We start from the raw sequence: 22,436 nt of genomic DNA, 5'->3' as shown, positions 1-22,436 counted from the left end.
CATGGTCTTTATTAGGAGTGTCAGACACAATCAGCAAGACAGATAATAATTTTAGCATTAAAATGATCCTAATATTAAACACTAGCTTACAAAAAATTACACGTTAGCTTTGAAAACACCAGAAGGTAGGGTTGATAATCAACAAGTTTATTTTAATGCAAATTTTCTTTGACAACATTCAGAAACAGTATGCAGCATCCAACTCCTCTTACTTATGATTTTGCTGAAATGATCAAATTTCTCTTTTGCTGTAGAAAATAGGAATAATTGAGTGAAGAATATACTTAAAGTTCCCTCTAGTCCAAACACACTTCCAATGCTGAGCATGACTTGCTCTGCAATTGTGTAAACCTGACTGCTGACAAGGCACTGTGCATCAGTAGCTGCCAACAGTAGCATGGAGCCGAGAGCTCTTCCTTCCTTCACTGTCATGCAATGAAAAATAAAGGGAAGAAGAAAATGCGAAATACAAGAGTGCATTTGAGACTGAAAACGTGGAAAAAGATATTAAGATTAGAAAGAAGTGGCAACAGGAACTAACAATGTAAAAAGAAGCATGAGCAAGGATTCAGGAAAGGAAGTCACAAAAGTGTGAAAAGCCTTATCCATGGAGACTGGAACCAGAATCTATGAACTGAACCAGCAGTTAGCAACAGGTTAAGTGATGGGTCCATGAGGTACAACTACTATGCAAAATTCAAGTTAAACGATACTCCTGAAGTTTGGAATAGGAAAAACACACAAAGTTGTAAGAAACACTACTTGTCTTCTCCAGTGGAGCTCCCTGCTACCCTTATTCTGCAAAGGAGAATGGTTGCTCTAAAAGACAATTTTCTGTTTTGTTGAAAATTCATTTTTTACATGCAATCTGCTCCAACCAGCATTTGCCCATCTTTTCTACCATTAGTAATTCCACCAATTAATACTATAGACTAATTGTGGTATTCTTGCAAGTATCACTGCCAGGAGCAGATTCACAGGTCACACTGCTTGAATGATAAAACTTTCAAATGTGTCCATTTCACAGAGAAGTCTCCTGCCATTCTGAATTTTTAAAGATGCCCTACAGGTAACAGAATTTGTGGTACTTCTAGAAGACTTCTAGTCAGTTCTGAAAGAAGTTAAACCATAAACAGAACTATGTCAATCAACTGCTATCCATTCATAAATACTCAGTAGTATTCAGGTTCCCAAACCTGTATCTTCATTCATAAATCCCTGAGATGTGAGTGCTTTTTGTTGTGTAGAATCTCAGTCTTTGCCGGTATCTAGCCATATATCATGTTAACTTTTTCAGGTAAATTTTTAATAGACGTTTGTCCAGCCATCATAAAAAAGCACAAGAGACAGGGAAAGACTGAGGGTGATTCATACTGAAGGCACTTTCACCATTATGTCCATGATTTTTGTAAGAATGAAGAATGGATTCAAATTTTATTAAGAACAGCTTCAGTACAAACCAGAATAAATACAGACTGCTCCAGAAAACAATACAAGGACAGGAAAGAAGTTACAGTCAAATGAACTCAGCACAAAGTTCATGTATAGCCATAGAAAGGAGGTGGCTGCTGGAACCACTCCTGGAACTCTTAGCTCAAGTCCAACCATTCTGCTAATTCCTGAAGGTAACATCTTAACGTGTAGCAGTAGCAGACTACAGAAAGATGGAACAGGAGGAGAATAGCTATTAATGGCAAGAAAGTAAGTTATATTATCAGCATAATTTAAAAAAAAATAGGCTCCAACAAACAAACAAAATAAAGCAAGAAACCAGATGGACAGAGAATTCTAATCAGACCTTCAGCATTTTGCTGCTGGTTTGACATAAAAAAGTCTGGTAATAGAAGGATGGAGAACACAGACTTTCATTTTCACAGGGTCAAACACTCTCCAGTTTTGAATATAACCAACTAACTAGTATTAAAGAAGAATCAAACTCTGTATTTTTTTAAAATCTGAGTGATCTTAAGATACTGGAGATGGGAGAAAAAGAAATCATTATCATCTCCCCAAAGTATTAAAAAACTTAAGCTTCCATTTCTTTAGATGAAATGAAAGAGGTAATCTAGGAGAAAACCAAGTTCCATGCTAATATAACTAACAAGCACCTAACAATTATGATACTTTATGTTGGGGGTTGGTTCTTTCCCTTTTCCCTCTGTGGAATTTTCCCCATTGTCATGCTAAGGTACCTGTTGACTGGGCTCTGGGGGCAAGGGGAGGGGAGAGAAGAGGGAAACCCCTCCATATCCAAACATCCAGAAGAGGAAGCGGAAGGCTCTGGCTCTCCCCATTTCCCCCGCGGAGTTCGGACGAGAAGGACGATCGCTGCCTCAGCCCCATCCCTGCCATCCCAGCACCAGGAGCCATCCTCACTGCTGTCAGACCCTGCCCTGCTGCCTTCTCACTGTAACCTGCCACCATCCAGCACTCTGCTGAGCACCAGGACCCACACCGTGAGCGGAGAGCTCTCTCTCTCCATCTCTCTCTCCCCCTGGGACAGCTCTGCCACCACCCCCAGCCCTCCTGCAGCTCTGCAGGACCCGCCCGCCCCCAGCACCGGGAACTGCAGCTCAGGGAAAAGGTGCCTGCAGCCAAAAAACACTGGGACTGAGTTACTGTTCTGTTTGTGGGTAATTACATAGCTGTTGTTGTTCTTGTTTGTCTTGTTAGATATACTAGTAAAGAACTGTTATTCCTATCCCCATATCTTTGCCTGAGAGCTCCCTTAATTTCAAAATCATAATAATCTGTAGGAAGGAAGGATCACATTTTTCAGTTCAAAGGGAGGCTTCTGCTTTCCTGAGCAAACACCTGTCTTTCAAACTAGGACACTTCAATACAGGTTTCTATTAAAAAAAAAAAAAAAAAAAAAAAAAAAAAAAAAAGATGAGAAAAGTTTCAAGTTAAAAACATCAGACCAAACAATGCAGGTGTTATAAAACTCTGAAATCATGACTCATGGTCTAATGCCTTCATTCATTTCATTCATATGATCCAGAAAACGAGTAGAATTAATGACTTTGTAAACCATAAGGAAAGCTTTAGAAACAAGTAATTGATAGATGTCTTATCTCACAACCATTATCTAATTTTGACACTGTTTCAGAGTAAATACATACAACCAGTGGTATTAGTGTGCAGAAACTCACCCGACATGGTTTGTTCCAGCTTGTGGATCAGTGACTTTTTAGCACATTCAACATCAGGACTTGGGTAATCCAGTACCTGTCTGCACCAAACCAATGGACTGACACTTTTTTGCAGTGGATTCAGTTTCTTCTTTGGAGATGTATATAACCTGGAAAAGAAAGGAAAAAAATAATTTATAAGGACAGACAAAATGAGCATGAGATCAGACATGCAACAAAATACCACAGGGTATGCTATTTCTATATTCTATCTACACTATAGTACAATCCCAAAAAGATAAAGCACAGATTTGACCCTAACATTCTGGATAGATTGTAACAGTGGTAACATATGACTACCCAAGAACTTCAGACACACCATGTATATGGACAATTTCACTGTCACATAAACGTACAAATGAAGATTTATCTTTTCAGATTCACCTGAAAGAAATTAAACACTACATAATAGAGAATTCTTGTTTTCCTAAACAAAGGAAGCAATAAGCATCTTAGTAGCCAAGGAGCAGTGCTAAAGTACACACAACTACTGTTTCAGTAGCCTTGAACAAGAAACAATTTTTTAAAATTTTATCTATGTCCTAGCACTTGATCTTTTTGTTCTCTTCGAACACGAACAAAGGGACTATCTCTGTCCTAAGGAGGTATACAATCAAGCATTAGCAACAAGGAAGAAGAGATACTACACACAGGAGAGTAGAGAAACAATGAGATCATATTGTTCTGCCAGATGTACTGAAGCATGTCTGTCAGCATCTTCAATTTTGTCTGTCAGCATCTCCATCAATTCATTTTAACATCAACATTCCATGACTTAAGAAAGTAGTAGTCCAGTTTAAACACTCTAAAAATTTAGCTGAAAACTTCTCCTCCCTCAACAGACAGATTAAAGGAAAAGTGACAACCAATCACACACTCAAAACAGGGAACTTTAAGCCTTACTTTGGACTTCTCACAAGAACCAAACTTGGAAATGCGGTTCAGCAAAGGACAACAGTGAACTGCAAGACATACAACTCTAACTAGAGATTACGTGTGTTGAAACTAAACAAGTGTTTCTTCCAGAGTAATGACAGACTTCATATTCCAAGTGAATATGATTGTATGCCACAGTGTCACTTAGGAACATCTGACAGTCTAATCAAACATGCTCCTGTACAAAATATACAGCAAAAAGTTGTTCTCTTTATGCCAATAACATTAGCAACACAGAACTTATTTCCCACAACTTTCTCTCTACGAGATTATCTCATCACTCCTCTGTAATTTTAGAACTTGAACTCTGTTTGTGTTATAATAGCTTTTAGAGATTTTTTTGTAATTACTACTATTAAGTTCCCTTCTTACAAAAAGCTTCCCAAGAAACACATTTATAAAATCACCCAAAACACAGCTCTTTGTTAAGAGCGGGCTCCAAAATACTCTTCCCTCTAACACTGAAATTAGCAAGCCATGCTTGCAGATCCGGGTGAGAAAATTTTTCTTAGCTGCCAGGTTTTAAATAAAAATGAAGCTTTTTGTAACAATCCAAATAGTCACTACTACTTACTGTACTTCAAGGAGTTTATGCTTTGGCCAACATCATGCTGTCTGTCATAACTGCTTTTGTAGAAATGTCTGCAATTTTCTCAGGCACTCAGCCCAAAAGAAAAGCTAAAAGCCCTTAATGTATTTATAGCCCTGAAGATCCTTGAAAAGCACAAGAGTCACTCAATTTTCACAGATGTATAAACAAAGACACCACTTTCTGCAATTTCTATGACATCTCCATACTGCTAAAAGTTTAATATTTACTCTCTAAGACTTTGAATTTACTGTCTTTTTAGTATTTTCCTGTACTCCTTTCTGTCCTAAGGTATGTTTACACAACACAAAGAAGTGTCAAAGGCAAAAAGGCCAGCTTTTCCCCAGTACAGGCCAGACTCACTCCTAGTTCTCTGGATGGGTGACATGCCTTGCTGTGTTTCAGAAGTTCCATGCACATTCAGAGTGTTTACAGTGGTAGCCAGTATAAAAGGCAAAAAAATTAAAGTGCATGTCCTCTTTGAGAAACACACAAAAGGGGCACCTTCAACAAACATACAAGACTGTTCTAATCAAAACTCTACCTGGTATTTTAATCTTCAACACATTCTTTTCAGGAATTCCCAATTGTTGCATTTGTTTCACAAGTAGTTTATTTACTGAAGCAATCCAGGCTCACACAGCTCCCTCTTTTCCACCTCCCTTTCTAAGCAAATACATATTACATATTCCCCTACCTCTTTCCAGTCAACTTTTTTTCCTTCATCCACCTTTGTTTCGTAACTTAGGCTTCAGGGTAAGACAGAACTTTGAGAACATACATAATTTCATGCAACTCCACTACCTCACAACACACACATGTACACTGATGCAGTGACAAATCAGTTATTTCAGGGCAGTTTCTTGCACATTATGCAATTATGGAGTCTCATTATAAAGCAATGATCTTAACAGCTCACCTGACAAAGAACAGCCAATCTCAAGTTTTGAGACTGACTTAATTCTACTTCCTTTGCTTAACCTGGATTTTACAAAAACCAAAAGGACCAAGGGCAAGGCTAGGAATCAGAGTGATGTCTCTGTTACCTCTTCCTCTCTTCCCAGCACCAGAAAAAGAACAGATACATGAAGCATGTACACCTAACTTCACACAGCTAAGTGGTCTTCTTTGTCAAACCGACACAAAAGATATAGGTCCTCCTTAGCTGAAGGGCCTTCCAGAAGAGATCCCATTTGCACCTGTGACTGCATTCTACAGCAAGACAACAGCACTGATTGGCAGTACAACAACTTCAAGACCGAAGATTACCAGAATAACTTCATACATCCTTAACCACTGTAAATCAACTCTGCAAAACAGGAAGTTAAAAATGATTGAGGAAGCTGACAACTTACAGTTGCCACCCACACTACAAATGTTAACACACCAGAAACATATACTCCAATCTCTCCACAGAGAAAAGACTCTACAACTCAGTGACATGAGGTAAAATAGAAGAAAATGTTGCATTAAAAGGAGCTCAGGAGCTCTGATTTACTTTGAAAGAACACTAAGAAGACCAGACACTGTGACTCTGCTGCAGCCATTAATATTAATTTCCTTTGCCTCTTACTAGTCAACCACATCACAGCAGCACCAACCTGAGGCTGAAAGCAGCCAGGGGCTCTACTAATTAGTTCCAGGAAGATGCAGGACAGAAAAGGGCAGAGCTTTTGCAGGAAGACTGCTGTGACTACAAGTATATATGATGTCAGCCAAATGGGGCAAGCTGCAGCACGTTGCACTGGGACACAGCTGACTCAGGAAAGGCTTTGAAGAAAGAGGACACGCCACTGCAGCAGGAGTGGAATATCTGTGCACGGATTACCTCACCTGAGGAACACCTCCCAGTGCATTAAACTACAAGAGGCTTGATGCCACAGGCATGAAACAAGAAGCCGAGATTCTAGCTGGGAAAAAAAAGGAAGTGTCTTTTTGTATCAAAATCCTACCACTGCTCAGTATGAGGGAAAACATTCAGATGTTTTCATGACATGCGTGACATGAAGTCACAAATCTGAATTAGAAAGAAGATGGCAAGTGGAAGGAATCTGAAGTCAGAGCTTGTTTATTTTAGCTACATTAGCTTTAAGCAAAAACTGGAAGGTACAATACAGGAAATTAAATGGGAGCACACAAAACATGATGCATGCATAAGCAAAGTGAAAAACCTGAAGACACGATGAGGAGAAAAAGCTGAAATCCAAGGACAGATCAATAAGAAATGCCCCTAGAATACAAGAAGGAAATTTCACAGCAAAAAGCTATTGAAAAATATATAAATTATACACATACATATATATATATAACATATATATATGTATATATATATATATAACATATATATATATATAAAATATCAGGAGATCGTAATACTGGACAGTCTTGGAAATAGATAATTTAGAACACAAGTGTTAATCTAAACTATATTAAGACAATTTAAAAGTTTCAGGAAACCCTATCTGAAGTGGCTTAAGCACATTAAAATTTAAGACTATTTTTGAATGGATGGGTAAAGATCTGAAAGGCATCTCTGGCTGAAAGATCAAAAATCAAATCAATCAAAAAATTAAGTGACATCCCTGCACTTATGTGGCCCAAGGATTTCCTTTCCTTCTCCCCACCCCACAAAATTCCTATGCTACAGCTGTGGCTGACTTGAGATACACATTGCTTAGCCTGTAATTATTAGTTTTCAGCTCTACTTCACAGAATACTTTTAGTTCTGAGAGATGCACAAATTACAGCAAACTCTGGTCTATGACTATTAACTCCGGGACACGAATACTGCAAAAAATGCTTTGACAGTCTCAATAAACCTTCCTATTACAGTGGCACACCTCAGCTACATTAAGTGATTTTTAAGTTGAATTAAGAATATCCAAGAGGTTGCAAAGTGCAATCTGGAACACAACTATCTTTCTGTGCCCAACAATTAGGTAGTTAGATGTGCCCCAGCTAGTTGCTGGAAATTACTGCCAATGTTCATTTCCTCCTCCAAAAGAACATGTTCGTGTTGGAAAGGGATGTTGTAGAATGGGAAATGGGCCATCAAAAACACCATCATGTAGCTTCCCTAGAACTATCACACAAATTGTACAACTGCCCACTATTTGAGAAGCTTTTAATAAGAAATTTGTTAGAGCATAGCATTATTGATATTTACATTGAAGACAAAAAAGTTGAGAAGTTCTGTGTCCTACTAAAGGTGATCCAAAATAAAATTCTGTTTAATGACTATGCTTGAGAGTTCTACCAACACCTACAAGTAGTAGAAATGTGAACCATTCCTAAACAAGACATGATTATGTAGTACATTTCAGGAATATCATTAGGGCAGTAAAGGAAACCCATATCAAAGCTCTCATTATATCTGAATATCAAGCATGTTTAAAAGCTATAATTATCACCAAAAAATCAGAAATGGAAATAGTTCTTCCTCAGGATTCTTCCTCCAGTCCTCAAATATCTGTTTCACAACAAACATGGATATCTCAAAGACACTAATTAAAGTGATTATTATTTAATGTTGCAAGTTGTTTTTCATTATAAAACTGGCAACTTCCATAACCCTTGCTTTTCCTACATGATTCTTTTCATATCATCTTCCTAGCTTGTGAAGACACTATCTGAATTTGGTTAAACCCCAACAACTTTAAATCAAATTGACTTTTTATCTGCCACAAAATGAAAAGCAGCAATTTCTCTTTTGCTTATACCATGGAACAGAAATTGATCAGAATCTGCCTGGTATCCAAGGGGCCTAAACCACATGAATACAATGAAATTTAGCAGATGAACAGGAATGAATTGAACAGGAATCCAATTTCAGCAATGGGATTTCATTCAGGTGGACCTCTGTCCTAAAATGGTCGTGGTATACTTTACCAGCTCACTATGGCAAACCAGGATTCCAAAACAATGCTAGTGCTCAAGGGACATCTAGCAATATGAGATGGAACACAGCTATTACAGATGACAATCATGCATCTCAAACAGGCCCTTAGCCAACTAAGGATAATGGATGGTAGAATGAAAACTTACACTATTATAAACAGGTGCAAATTAGAAATAGCTGCTGATTGTGAGTATAACAGTGCAAGCATGTGCCTTCCATTTTAACTAGTCAGGATACACAACCCACCCAAGTTCTTAAAAAACACTGAAACTATTGCTTTAGCTATTTAGTTAGTATAAAAAACCAGCAGCAAAAAATTGTCAGCTATTTTAACCCTACCGAGGAGATTTTATGCTGACATGAAAACATGGTCGCTAAGCTAGTTTTTATAGCACTGTCATTTAAAGAGAACACAACTGTTCTGAGGTTTGCTGAGCAACTACGTGTACAAAATAGATACACAGCAAGCTCTATACTCTCTTATGCACATGCTGCAAGTAAGTTTTGAAGAAAAGCACTGCATGTTTTGCTTACATTTAAAACAAAACTTCTCAGAAAGCTTAGCTGAGTGATCGTGTAACAAGTTACCACAAAGGAAGTTACGGTGGGTTCACAGCACAGTACCTACCACAACACAGTAACTGCCCATGTGTGCACACCTATCCTGCAATAAACTCAAGACCCAAACTCTTCTTAAAAGCAGCATGGCAAGCCAGCCCACCTCGCACACTGTCACCCAGATGTCTCCTGTGTGCTGCACGTCCACACCCAACCTAACCCAGCAAGTCGGGCAAGGAGGAGCACATCACTTCTCTGAAGATTTACCCGCTCTGGTCATCCCTTCCACCCTTATGACTTTTCAATCGATTAGTATGAAAGACCGTTCAGATTGAACTTTGAAAAAAATTAAATTTGATGCAATCTGGTTCAGGAACAGCTAAACAGGAACACCCACAGAGTAGATTACTAAAGTCGCTGATAACTGGAGGAAATAATCAGCAGGCCTAAAGCAAAGGGTCTGCACAGAGCTCAGTACAGTGTGCAAGTACAGATGTGCCCACCTGCAACCTTCAGGGCCTTATCAGGAACTAAGTTTTAGCACATTTAACAGCATTCAGAAGCACATGGACAAGAAACTCAATGTAAACTCACTGAAATATTTTCAGTGATTTACCATATAATTTGAAGATTGTCTAATGGGAAAATATTTAAAACTTGAAGTGTATCTGGATTTAACTAACCACAGAGAAGAAAAATAACCAAGTAAAAATATAAACAGTCCCAAAGTTCACTAATAATGTAAGGATGTTTTAATAGCTAATGCTGCTATTAAAACAGAAAAAGCTCCTTTGCTTGTTTGCTAGTTGCATCTTCTCCTTTATTTTTTATTTTACACTTCTCTTCTGCATACTTATCTAAATGCAACTGAAGAACTAAAAGCTAAAAATGAGCTAATCAACTCCACAATGTAGATTTAAAGAAACAAGTCATATTCTAGTATCAATTTCAATCACAGTATCAAGTGTTCTGTCCTAAATTCACAGCCACTAATCCCATGCAAACACTAAATCTAAAACAATGTAATTTTAATAGTTAAGAAAACTATTTCTTCTGCCATGACAAAGCTATGGACAACTTCATAATGGGATATGAAAATGTCTGTATTATACAAAACAGAAAAGAACAGATAACGAGCACCCTTTACCACCTATTATTGCCCACAGCAAGGTCCTTTCAAAATCAAAAGTAAAGACAAATCTTAATTTCTCTATGTAGACAAGAAAAACAGGCAAGATGAATCAATTTTTTATGAACCAACAATGATTTAAATTTCGTTTGTTTCCACAAGAGGTTTCCTCAGCTGCTGAGAGGTATTTGATTTTTACAGTGTAAAGTCCCATACTCTAAACAGGATTTTGGGTTAAGCAATAGTGATCCAAATCCATTTGAACCTCAAAGAGCTCATATGAAACTTAAATTTAACGGAGTACATTCAACTTTTCAGTTGATTATTTTTTTTTTTATAAGTGACCTTCCATAACCAAGGCCTTAGGAGCAGAATCTTTAAAAAAATGTTTAGGGAAATCCACTTATTCACATCAACCCCTCCTATCTTCACAGGCTTGTTTCTTTTAGATTGCTCCATTAGCCCTCTGAAAACTCCAAACGCCATCAAGAGCAATAACCTCCATTAATCAAATGCATAAATACAAAGCCATCTTACCTTCACAGGAAAATAAAAAAGGGTTGGACTATTTAGAGTCTCAACAATTGAATTAGAGGGTATCTAGAAATTCCAAGAGCTTGAGTTCCATTTTTATTAAGCACTTTAGAACAAAAAAAAAAAAGAAAAAAAAAGAAAAAAAAAAGAAAAAAAAAAGTAGCCAAACTATGTTTACCATTAACTGCATATTAAACTACAGCAGGAAAACACTTTAAAAAATAATAAATATCCCTATTTTGTGATATGTATGGCAATTAGTAAATTTTTACAATTGCTCTTTTTTGTTTCATGCATTTGTGTCTCAGTCAGCATCTCATGCCTGAGACTGAAAATTAGTTGCTGAAACACTTCAGCATTATGGTTGCCAAAACATTAGTAAAGGAATGAAGACGTGCAAAGGACTGCCTGTAAGTTTTGCTGTATTTGAGCACTAGAAACAGACTTGCACAGAAACATGACGGTGTCACAATAACTGGCTGCCAAACAAACACCTGACACCAGCAAGGGCAGTGCTCAGCGAACCATGCAGCTGCCCTGTGAGTGCCCAGAACTGCATCAACAAAAACACACAGCACTTATGCCACCACTGCCACCACACACTTTGTCGGGACATTAGCTTAAGAGATTCAATGATTTAGAATGAATATATAAAAGGTAAGATCTACTGTCACTAGAATGCATGACATTTACAAATTCGGCCATCCCACTCCAGACTTGCTGTGCCAATTTACTATATTCTATTTCCTGCAAGAAACAGAATCCTGTAGATTACAAGGCATACAGTGAGAAATAAGAGTAGCTGCCTTGCACAGACTCATCTTTTGGGAGATGATGCCTTGTGTTAATTTAGTCTTGGACGAGAATAAACTTATGTTCTCATACTTCTCCAGCGGATCAGGAATGTCAGGCAAATTACTTCAAGAAAGTGCACATAGTCTCCTCCCCGAGCAACTAAAACATTGCTCATGCATGGAATCACTCCAGCATTTTTAAAGGCGTTTCTAACTCTGAAAGATATTTTTGTTTGTTTTGTAATTTGGCTGCATGTTTGCTTCCAAAGATCTTTGTAGATGGACTTACAGCCAGTTCTGCTGCAAGACAGTTCACCTGTGTCACACTTTTTGTCCCTGTACATGCTTCCCTTGCACTTCTCTGTTGACACAGTGTTAACACGGTGCTCCACCCCACTATTTCTCCTGCAGCTCTGAGGCTGCCCCTCAACAACTGTCACAGGAAACTTCAAAACGACAGCTGGAGGCAGCATGATGCTTGGAGAGAGCAAGTCTTGATTCTCAGTGGAAGCTCATCCAAGTGTAATAATGACAAGGCAAACAGCCACCTGCAGCTGTTTCTGCTGGAGCAGCAGGATAAGCAGTCCATTTATAACGAGGAGCCACCTAAGGGAAACTGTGATCCTACATCATTAGCAACATATTAGAACACCTAAGGGCATCGTGTTGATGAGATGTAGAAGTGCTACATTTGCTGTCTTTACAGCTGAAAGAAATCGAGGCATAGAAGCTGCCTGATGCATGTCTGAACTCTAACAGTACCTGTGGGCTAATTCAGAACTACCCTAGAAATTTCCCACGAGTTTCTCAACGCCTCCCCATCGCCTGCACTCGCGAAAACCCTGACGGCTGATCCTGCGGCAGCTGTGGAGCCCGCTCGGTGTCCGAGCGGCCCGCAGGAACGCTCCCGCCGCGGCCGAACAGCAGCAGAGCCGCGGGCCTCCAGGGAGCTCCGAGGCCGTGTGCAGAAAGCCAAACACCCTGCCTTCCCCGGCAGGCTTCGGTACGTTTCGCAGAACTCATTAAGCCCTTCACCCAGCCCAAAGGGCGAGGCTGCCTCCGTACACAAAGCCCCGAGACCCCCTCCGATATCAGGCACACGCCTGGAAACAGCCCCTTCCCCCCAGGCACGGCGGGGAAGGGGGACGCGAAGCCCTGCCCGCCTCCTCACCAATCCGTCCCCACCCCGGTCGCCTCCTCACCAGCCGGTCTCGTCCTCATCGCAGCCGGCCAGCCGCTCCAGCTCCTCCGGCCTGAGCACCGCCGCGTCGTCCAGGAGGCCATTGCCGCCGCTGCCCCCATCGCCACCGCCGGGCTCCTCGGGGAGCGAACGCCGGGCGGCGGCCCTGGGGCTGAGACAGCGCCCGTCGGGCGACGAGGAGACGGCGGGGGGCGGCGAGGAGGGCCCGACGCTCGGCAGGCGCTTGGGGCTGGCAGGGGCGGCGGGCAGGGCGCCGTGGCGGCTGCGAAGCTGTTCATTCTGCTTCTCTAGCTTCTTCACCAGCTCCTGAAGCTTTCGCACCTCCGCGTCCGCGTTCACGCCCGAGCCGACATCCTCCATGGCGGCCGCCGGCAGAGCGGCGGCTGCGCGGGGAGAGGCGGCCGTGCCGCCCCGTCTACGCGGCCGGGCGGCCGGCAGCGGGGCAGGGCCGAGGCGGGGCGTGGGACGCACATCCGCCGCCGCCATGTCACCGCCTCCCGGCTCGGCCGCCGGAACCGCCGCCCCTCGCGCCGCCTTCCCTGCGGGCGGCGCTACGCGGAGCGGAGTGACCGGGAATGGCGCGGCGCGGGGTGCGATGGCCGGGCGTGGCGGCGGCTCCCGGCTCGGGGCTGTGACTCGGCCCCGCTTGGGGCCGTCCGAGGGACTCTTGCGGTAGCGTCCTGAGGGAGCGGCCTGGCCTGGCCTGGCCTCCCGTATCTTGGGCACCGCGGGTCCCCGGCAGGAGTTGTACGGGAAGCCCCGGAATACCTTCCAAAAACGTTCAAAACCTCTAGAATCCGAGGTGTGTCCTGGTCCAAGGCCTAGGTGATAGTGTTGGGCCTACTGTGTATGGCGGACGTGTGAATCTGACATCCTTTGAATCTACATTTTGTATGAATATATGCATATTCTTTTATAAGTTGTGGTGATTTTGCCATCCGTAGCAAAACTTACACCTTTAGGTTTAAGGAATTGGTGAGGCTTGGGGATTTGTTGCAGAATCACAGAATGGGTAAGGTTGGAAGGGACTACGGTTGTTGATCTGGTCCAACCTACCTGTTCAAGCAGTATCATCCTAGAGCTCAAGGCACAGGACTGTTTTCACTGGGCAATGTGTTCCACTGAGAAGTTCTTCATATTCAGGTGGAGCTATCTCTGCGTTGCTTTCTGCCCATTGCATCCTGTCCTATTTCTTGTGATGTTTTCTATCTTGTGACAAATTGTCTCCAAATTTCACTGGCTGACATTGTGGGGACGCTCTGCGTCCCCCTTCCCCAAGACACTGAGAGACAGTGTCCTTAGTGCCATCCCTTCACAATTTTTTGCTCTTTACAGGTTCCATCTACTCAACAGCTTCATTTTGGAGCCTGCTTCAGCTGAGGAGATGAAGAACATGAGCCAGTGGGCCAGAGGATGGCTGGAGTCTGCAGGGGTTGACACTGCCATGAGTAGTTTTTACCAGGTTCAGGAAGGGAAGAAGGAAAACAAAATGGGTGCTCAGACCTGCAGGATGTACTGAAAAGTTGCAAAGTTTAGGGGCAGTAAATGCCATGCAATCTGGGTTTAGGTATGGTGCATGGACTGCTGGTGTGTTGAGACTACCAGGCATGAATTTACAGCATCCTTACAAGACCAGGCCACTTCCTTGCCTTATGCAATGTGCTCCCCTTATACATTCAAAGATTGTATTCTCTATGTACACCATTATTTGAGGGTTTATTCTGTGGTGGTTTTGCACTGCTACTGTTAGTTTCTCACCAGAATCCAGGTGTTTGATCCATAAATGCAATTTATGTAATTGTTTTCCCAAAACAGTTATCACCTTAAGTGTTTAACTGTATCAAAATATGTCAGGGCTAGTATATTTTAACAAAGCAATTTAAATTACTCTTACGGTAACGTCTACATTATCTGCAAGTGAACAGAGCTGTGTAATTCTCACAGCTATATACTAAACAGTTTTGGCCCACGAGCTGAGACCTCTGGCACTCTGCTCACTGACACCACATTAATGACTATCATAACTCCTTAGAGACTGGTCTGTAAATCAGTTTGTAAATCCAGCTCGTTCTTTATGTCCATATGATGTGGTACAAAGTCAAGTGTTGTAAAGGAGTCCAGATATATTCTGTGAGAACAGTTACTTATCAACAGAATTTACAGTCCTCCAAAAGGCAAAGAAAACTATTAGATAAAGTTTTTTTTACAATAAGGATTTTCCATGACACTGACACTTACAATGGTACTGCTGACAATTCAGTGGTTGGTAGGTCTTAACCTATGCAGGGAAGTTCATTCCAAATTAGAACATTTATAACAAGACCATACAATGTAATTTCTTTATTCTTCTGTAAGTATTCTCAGGCCAAACATCAGTGGCACAACACAAGAAACCCTCATTCACTTGAATTAATCATGTTTTTATAGTAGCAATAGCAGGAGTTTAATCCTATTTGTACTGCAGCTACTGGGGTCAGAGGGGACTGGTGGCTGGAACTGGGAGTCTGACAGAGTGTGAAGTGGAGCTGTGACAAAGGGCTCTGCCAGGAGATGTAGACAGGCAGTGCAGAGGAGGACCAGGAGCTCCTGGGAACTGCTGCCAAAACTGCAGCTGCTCCTGGTGATTCTGTCATGCTTAGGGGCCTCCTCTGTTAGGTAGCGGGGCAGCTCAGAGAGCTGTTTAGTGGTCAGTGCACTGCCTGCATCCTGCCTCTCCTCTATTTCCTCTTCTTCTCCCTTCCTCTTCCCCCAGTTCATTTTATGATCTGTTTGTCTCCCAGATTTCTTACTCCAACTTTCTGTCCCCTGCTGACAGCATTACTTTTCTGCCAGCAGCAGTTGCAAGTTTTTCTCCCCACTAGATGCACGCTCTGGCAGGTGTGTGTGGACAAAGGGGGAAGAAAGTGAGAAGAAAATTTTAGAAAAAAGTCTCAGAACTGCTGAATCACCTGCTATTTTTACAAAGTGTAAGGGCAGTAGAAACGAGCAAAAGTAGTCATTGCTTAATAGTCACCATAGTCTGTGCTTTGAATAGCAAGAACCATGATTTTGCTTTCTCCTTCATTCTTGTACTGAGAATGCCCTTCTCATGTGCTGGGAACTGAAGAGCAGCAAGGCTTGGACCACAAGCTTCCTATGAAATATCAGGTTGATAAGAGGCTTCCATGACCTTCTTGTTCCTCAGATTACAAGCTTGCACTGGCCAGATGTGAGACCACACCCAAGCATTATACAGAAGTAGTGATTATACAGAAATAATATTAATTGATAGTAGTGCCACAAAAATGAAACCTTTCCTCTGCATTATAAGAGCAAGAGAAATTGCTCTGTATGTGAAATTAAATCTGTTGCAGAGTTCTTTGTGAACAGCTGCAATTGCACCCACGCTGTGCTTTCCCTTTTCACAGAGAGGGAGGTGAAAAGCAGCCTTTTCACAGCACTGTTTTCCAGATCTCAGGACATGCATGGGTGCTTCTCTTGTCTGATTTGGGGCAGGTTCTAAACTCATGAGATGAGAGGAAATGAGGAGCAGTCTCTCCAAAGGAAAGGAAGTCTGAGCAAGGCTCTCATGTCACTCAAATAATTCAACACACATCCTTCTGACAAGTGGTTCCTAGAAGAAGGCCACCAGGAGCCTTGTTTTGCTGATCTTTGAGCTCTCTAGCGCAGACAGCCCTATGGTTGGTTACTCACAGCTGTGATTTGCTGAATTGTTGTCTTTACGTCTGTCAAAACTTAGAATCTGACTCTGATGTCGCTTGTCACCTGGGAGGACAATCCCTCAGGGGGAATAGTACATGAAGATGGGCAGATGCGTGGTGGGAAGTTAACATTTGTTGTAAATATTTAACTTGATGCTTGGAAAACCGGACTGGATTTTAAGCAGCTTTGTTTTTTGTCCTACAGAAGGGTTGTTACCTGCCAGACTTTTCAAAGGAGGTGTTCAGCAGGCCCACACATGTTTGTGTTAGGCAGTGTTTAGCTAAACCTTTGACAAAATAGACAAAATATAAAGTATTGTTTATCATTATAATATATGGCATGTGCAGACATTGAATACAGAGTGGAAGAAGCATGTTCCTATCATAATATGTCCCTTTCAGAATTAAAAGTCAGGATTGTTCATCTGGTTCTACTAAAAGAACTAACATTGTAACTTCAGATATTTATAAAAGATACCTCTGAGTATATCAGGCTCATCAGTGATGAGACAACACATTTAGCCCTTTAGATTGGAGTTTGAAAACTCAAAAATGCAGTGTCTCTGCACACACCTTCAGTACCCATCCCCTAAAAACTGTAAACAGCGGTGAGCTGTGCATAGCTACACTTTAAAAGTCTTTATAATTTTTAAAAAGTGTTTTCTGCTGACAGTGTCATGGATGAGAAACCCACCATCGGTACGTTGGTCTCCTTACCAAGTTGCAAACCTACCTGAAGGGCAGGCAAAATTCCAGCCAGATTCTGCTATTGAAAGTACATCTATTTTTGGTATCATCATGTAGCAAATGTAGCTCTTTGGCATGAATTTATATGCCTGTTCTTTTTCTGTACAGAAAAAAAAAAAGATGTTAACATTTTGACCACAACCATCCTTAAGCATGTATTTTGTGCTCTGGAGCCAGAACAATTCTAGGATACTGGACAATCAGATTCCCAAAGAGGCTGATATCCATGGCATACCATGTGGCTAGGAAATGTTTGTACTTCAACCTTTTTAGTTTTTTATAATTAGTATACTGATTGTCCTTTTCAAGTATTATAATCACATTTGAGCATTGTATTAGTTTTTTCATATCACAAAATTTCAGAGTGGCTGAGGTTGGAAGGGACCTGAAGGTCATCTGGTTGAAGCCCCCTGCTCAAGTAAAGCCATCGGTTTGACCTTGTCCTGATGGCTTTTGACTATCTCCAGGCATGGAGACTCCACAACCTTGCTGGGCATCCTGTGCCAGTGCACAGTCATCCTGAGAGTAAAAAAAAAATTGTTTCCTGATGTTTGGATGGAGCCTCCTGTATTTCAGTTTGTGCCCCCTGCCTCTGGTCCTGTCGCTGGCAATAGGCTGTCTCTATCCTCTTGGCACACTCCCTTCAGGCATTTATATGCACTAGTAAAATCCACACCTCCCTACCTTTTATTTTCTGCAATAAACAGTCTGAGTTCTCAGCCTTTCCTGATAAGAGGAAGGCTCCTGTCCCTTCATTTTTTTGGCCCTTCACTGGACTGTCTCTGCAATGCCTAGTTCTCCCTTTTACCAAGGAGCCCAGAACTGGACACAGGACTCTGGATGTGATGTAGCTTCTGAGTAGTAAGGGAATAATCATCACTCAGCCTGCTGTCAACACTTCGTCTGAATCAGACCAGGGACCACTCACCTTCTTCACAGCAAGGGCTTGTTGCTGGCTCATCTCCGACTTGGTGTCCCCCAGGACCCCCAGTCCCTTCTCTGCCAAGTTGCTTTCCAGCTGGGTGGCCCTCAGCAGATACTGGTGCAGGGGATTGCTCCTCCCCAGCTGCGGGACTTTGCACTTCTCCTGGATAAAGCTCACGAAATTCTCCAGCCAGAGGACCCTCTGGATGGCAGCATGACCTCTGGTGTATCAGCCACTCCTCCCAGGATGCTGTCATCAGCAAACCTGCTGAGGGTACACCCAGCCCCATCACCCAGGTCCCAAATGAACACATTGAACAGGACTGGACTCGGCTCTGACTTGTAGCCTGCAATATTAGGCACTGACCCCCAAATAGACTTTGTGCTACTGACGACTGCCTTTTGGGCCTGGGTCACTGCAGACACCTGTTCTGCCCTGGTCTGCTCAGTGGATTTAGGGAAAGGTTGTTTCACTCTGGGTGATGCATGGGAGAAACAACAAAAGAATCTGCAAATTCAACAACAAATGAACTTTTATTTGCAAACTTTAGAACGTTAAAGTGGAGTAAGGACCTTGGCAAATTTTAAAACAACATCCTGACAAAGTAAGGCTTTAACAAAGCAAGCTTAAACTTGGCTAAATTTAAATGATTCAGACACAACAAGGTACTTTCTAAGGCATTGAGTGGAATTTTTTTAGTCTGGCTTGCAATATATTGTGAGAAGAAGGAAAGGGGAAAGGGGAAAGGGGAAAGGGGAAAGGGAAAGGAAAGGAAAGGAAAGGAAAGGAAAGGAAAGGAAAGGAAAGGAAAGGAAAGGAAAGGAAAGGAAAGGAAAGGAAAGGAAAGGAAAGGAAAGGAAAGGAAAGGAAAGGAAAGGAAAGGAAAGGAAAGGAAAGGAAAGGAAAGGAGAAAGGAAAGGAGAAAGGAAAGGAGAAAGGAAAGGAGAGGAAAGGAGAGGAAAGGAGAGGAAAGGAGAGGAAAGGAAAGGAAAGGAAAGGAAAGGAAAGGAAAGGAAAGGAAAGGAAAGGAAAGGAAAGGAAAGGAAAGGAAAGGAAAGGAAAGGAAAGGAAAGGAAAGGAAAGGAAAGGAAAGGAAAGGAAAGGAAAGGAAAGGAAAGGAAAGGAAAGGAAAGGAAGAAAAAAAAGAGAAAGAAAGAAAGAGAAAGGAAGAAAGGAAAGAAAGAAAAAAGCAAGCAAGCAAATTCAGTTTTGTCATGGAGTTAGCTATCAGTATTTCATGTTTATCAATCACTTGGAAATAATTTAGTTGCTCTTTGAAGAACTGCTGAGCTCAACATACTTAAAATGCTGTGGTGACATTGAAATGTCTCAGAACATTGGGAAAGGATTTTCTGTTGTCAAGAAGATTCATGATTTATGTTCAGTTGCAAGTGCAGTGATTTACCCACTCACTTGGGTAACAGTGAGTGAAACATGACATGTCTCCACCCATATGAAGCAACCGTCTGTTCTGTCATTCAGAAAATAGTTCCTAAATTTGCTGAGAACTCTCCCAACATGCCTTAAGCCAATGCTGGAAGGAAAAAGGCTTCATTACACTCTAGAAGTTTTTAAAACAGTTCTCCCTCTGTACTTTTTTTAGCATGAAAGAGCACCAAATCTTCAGAATGCAAAGTAATTGGAAAGTCAGCAACTTTCAAACTCATAGAAACTTTGAAATGCTGCATACTGGAAAAGCTAGCATGTTTTAAATGACTTTTTGCTCAGATTTGCAGAAAATTTTGTTAGTGTATAGGAGAGAGAGGGTATTTACATTGCACAGACAAAACTTTGCAATTAAATTGGGTTTATGCTCGATTTATTAATGTTTTGTACTTAACAAGGCTCTGCTTCTCTCTGAAGACAGTATGCTAATGCTGACAAAAGTAATTTTTAATGAGATTTGCCATCAAGAAAGGAAGATGTGTGACCATGAATGACCAAAATACTGTATGTAAACAAAAGAATTACCAAAGAAACATGAGATATTACATTGGTACCTGGGTCTGGAGAGAAAACGAGAATATGTTATTTGAGAAGTCGCCTATCACTGTATAATACAACTATTTTTTTTCTCCTTCCCTGTTCTCTTTTGAGAAAGCTTTTGGCTGTTTTGCACAGTATCGAAGGTATCCATCGCCATCTAGTGACACTGCGTTGTGCCTGAGTTTGAGCACGTAACCGGAGCGTTCCCAGGGAGAAGATGGTGCACCAGGACTCTTGCCACCCTCTTTCAGTGGTCTTGAGGTCAGGAGACCTCGGTCACGGCTCTGGTGGCTCAGGGCTGACTCCTGAGAAGGTGGCTCAGAGAAGGTGCAAATGTGTGTGGAGAGTTTCTAGTAGGACAGCTCTTGCCATGCCTGTGCAGTGGGGAGGTAGCACAGGTATATGCTCTGCACTTTGGCCTCTGCACTGGCATTTTCCTGCCCACATTTTGGTAGTGCTGGGGGAGGATGCCCTGTGCAGTGGAAAAAGTTCCCTGTATTTGGAGGATGCCATGAAGTAAATCCTATGGTGTAATCAGTCCCAACACTTACTGTTCTTTTCTTCAAGACCAGTATTATTTAAGGCAGTGTCATGATGTTTTCCTTTTGGATTCTTACATGGTAATTTTTTAATATATCAAATGAGGGCTGATTTTATCCAACAGTGGTAAAATAACAAATAATTCATAGGACTGACTAAAACATTCCTTCTGTGGTCTCCTATTGCTCAAATAAACATCTAACGTCAATGAAGAGCCGAGTTAGCCACTGTGCCCTGTGTCAACAAGGACAAGCAAAAGGAAAGGCCCTGCAGGGAAACTAAAAGAAAATCAGAATTAATTTGTTTCCCAGAGCCCAATTAAGTGCATACCTTTTTGCTGAAGTCCACAAGAAGAACCATCATTAGATTTCCCACTGCAATAATATTATAGGGTTTGTGAATGAGAAACAAATTGGGAAAACATTGTTTAGAAATCACAGTGGAATACAAGAGCAGGCTATCCAGGAAGGGGGGCGGGAAACCCCTCAGAAGGTCTTGCAGGCACATGGTCCTCTCGTAGTGGCTCTCAGCAAGGCCAAAGGAAAATAGTCTGGTCTTGATATGACAGGTCACTGACTATAAGTCAATAGACTTGATACAAAGATTTGGCTGCCCAGTTGCAGTTGGATCTTGATAAACAATTTGATGTAAAAAAATCAGGACAAATCTATTCCATTATTTTTCTACTGATTATTTGCTTCCCTTCTAATATTATCACAACATTCACCAAGCAGACTGGCATTGTTTTCTTTTTCAGTAATGACTGCAACAGCAAGATCATCCTTCAAAGTGTACAGTACAACTAATCTTATTTATTTTCATGTGGTTTTGCTTTATTTTACAGGCATTTCACAGACTACTAAACATTAGAAAAAACATCCTGATAAAATGGTCTGTGTCATTATTCATGCTCCTGCTTTGTATTTCTTCTGTTTCTGTTATTATCCCCCTAAGATTTTAAGGTCTTTTTTTTGGAGCAATTATCCAACATCTGTTTTTAAGTGCTACGTTTTGCTCTGGTACACCTAATAGAACTTCTCAAGGTGAAGTCAAGCTCTGCAGAATATAACTAGCTGAAATACTATTTAAAAAATATTGCTGCTACTCAGCTGATTTGAAGCCAGAATGGTTCAGTCAGATAACTGTGGAAGGCAACTGGAATTCCTCTAAGAATTCCTCCAGAATTTATCTTTGTGCTCCAGAAGTTGTCTTCAGCATGTATCCCAAAGGAAGAAAAATTATGGAAATAGCTCCATTCACAATTAACTGGGAAACCTGAACTTAATGAAGTAAAGAGTGAGTCTACAAGGAACAGAAAATGAAAAAAAAGTCTTGCCAGACAAAAGGCATATGAAAAGGTCAAATGTCAAGCTTAGGAAGAGGCTGCAAAAGAAATTTAAGCAAATAGTAAAAGGCACCTTGGCCATAGTAACAACAAAAAAGGAGTGGGTGCCTTATAAATTGTGGATGTGGTTGCAATTAAAGGTAATTAAGGTCCTACCCCAAACTACCTGATTATTTGGCCTAGCATGAGTAATGATAATGTTGCAGTACACAGAGCTAAACCCAAAGATGTTCATGAGAATAGGTGTGGAAAGATAAATTGTTGTGTATGAGGTGAAAATAAAGGGCAAAGAGCTCACTGGTCAAGGTGGACCAGTAGAAGAGATAATCAATTCAGTAGTAAGGTTTTTATTAAAACAGACA

At 41.3% G+C, this 22,436-nt stretch overlaps 1 protein-coding gene across 3 annotated transcripts in view; it reads right to left on the bottom strand.

Moving 5' to 3' along the window:
* SLAIN2 (SLAIN motif family member 2) overlaps positions 1 to 13,225 on the bottom strand; it is a 35,128-nt gene extending 21,903 nt beyond the window's left edge. For all 3 annotated transcript variants that reach the window (XM_062492751.1, XM_062492753.1, XM_062492752.1), the window contains exons 1-2: positions 12,832 to 13,225; positions 3,153 to 3,301 (exon numbers count right to left, since the gene is read on the bottom strand). In XM_062492751.1, the coding sequence (XP_062348735.1) occupies positions 3,153 to 3,301; positions 12,832 to 13,190 (508 nt within the window). In that variant the 5' untranslated portion in view covers positions 13,191 to 13,225. The remainder of the gene's footprint in view (positions 1 to 3,152; positions 3,302 to 12,831) is intronic.
* Between the last annotated feature and the right edge of the window lie 9,211 nt (positions 13,226 to 22,436).

The sequence above is a fragment of the Cinclus cinclus genome, chromosome 5, assembly GCF_963662255.1.
Source record: "Cinclus cinclus chromosome 5, bCinCin1.1, whole genome shotgun sequence".
Taxonomy (NCBI): Eukaryota; Metazoa; Chordata; class Aves; order Passeriformes; family Cinclidae; genus Cinclus; species Cinclus cinclus.
This window is presented reverse-complemented; position numbering and strand designations above follow the sequence as displayed.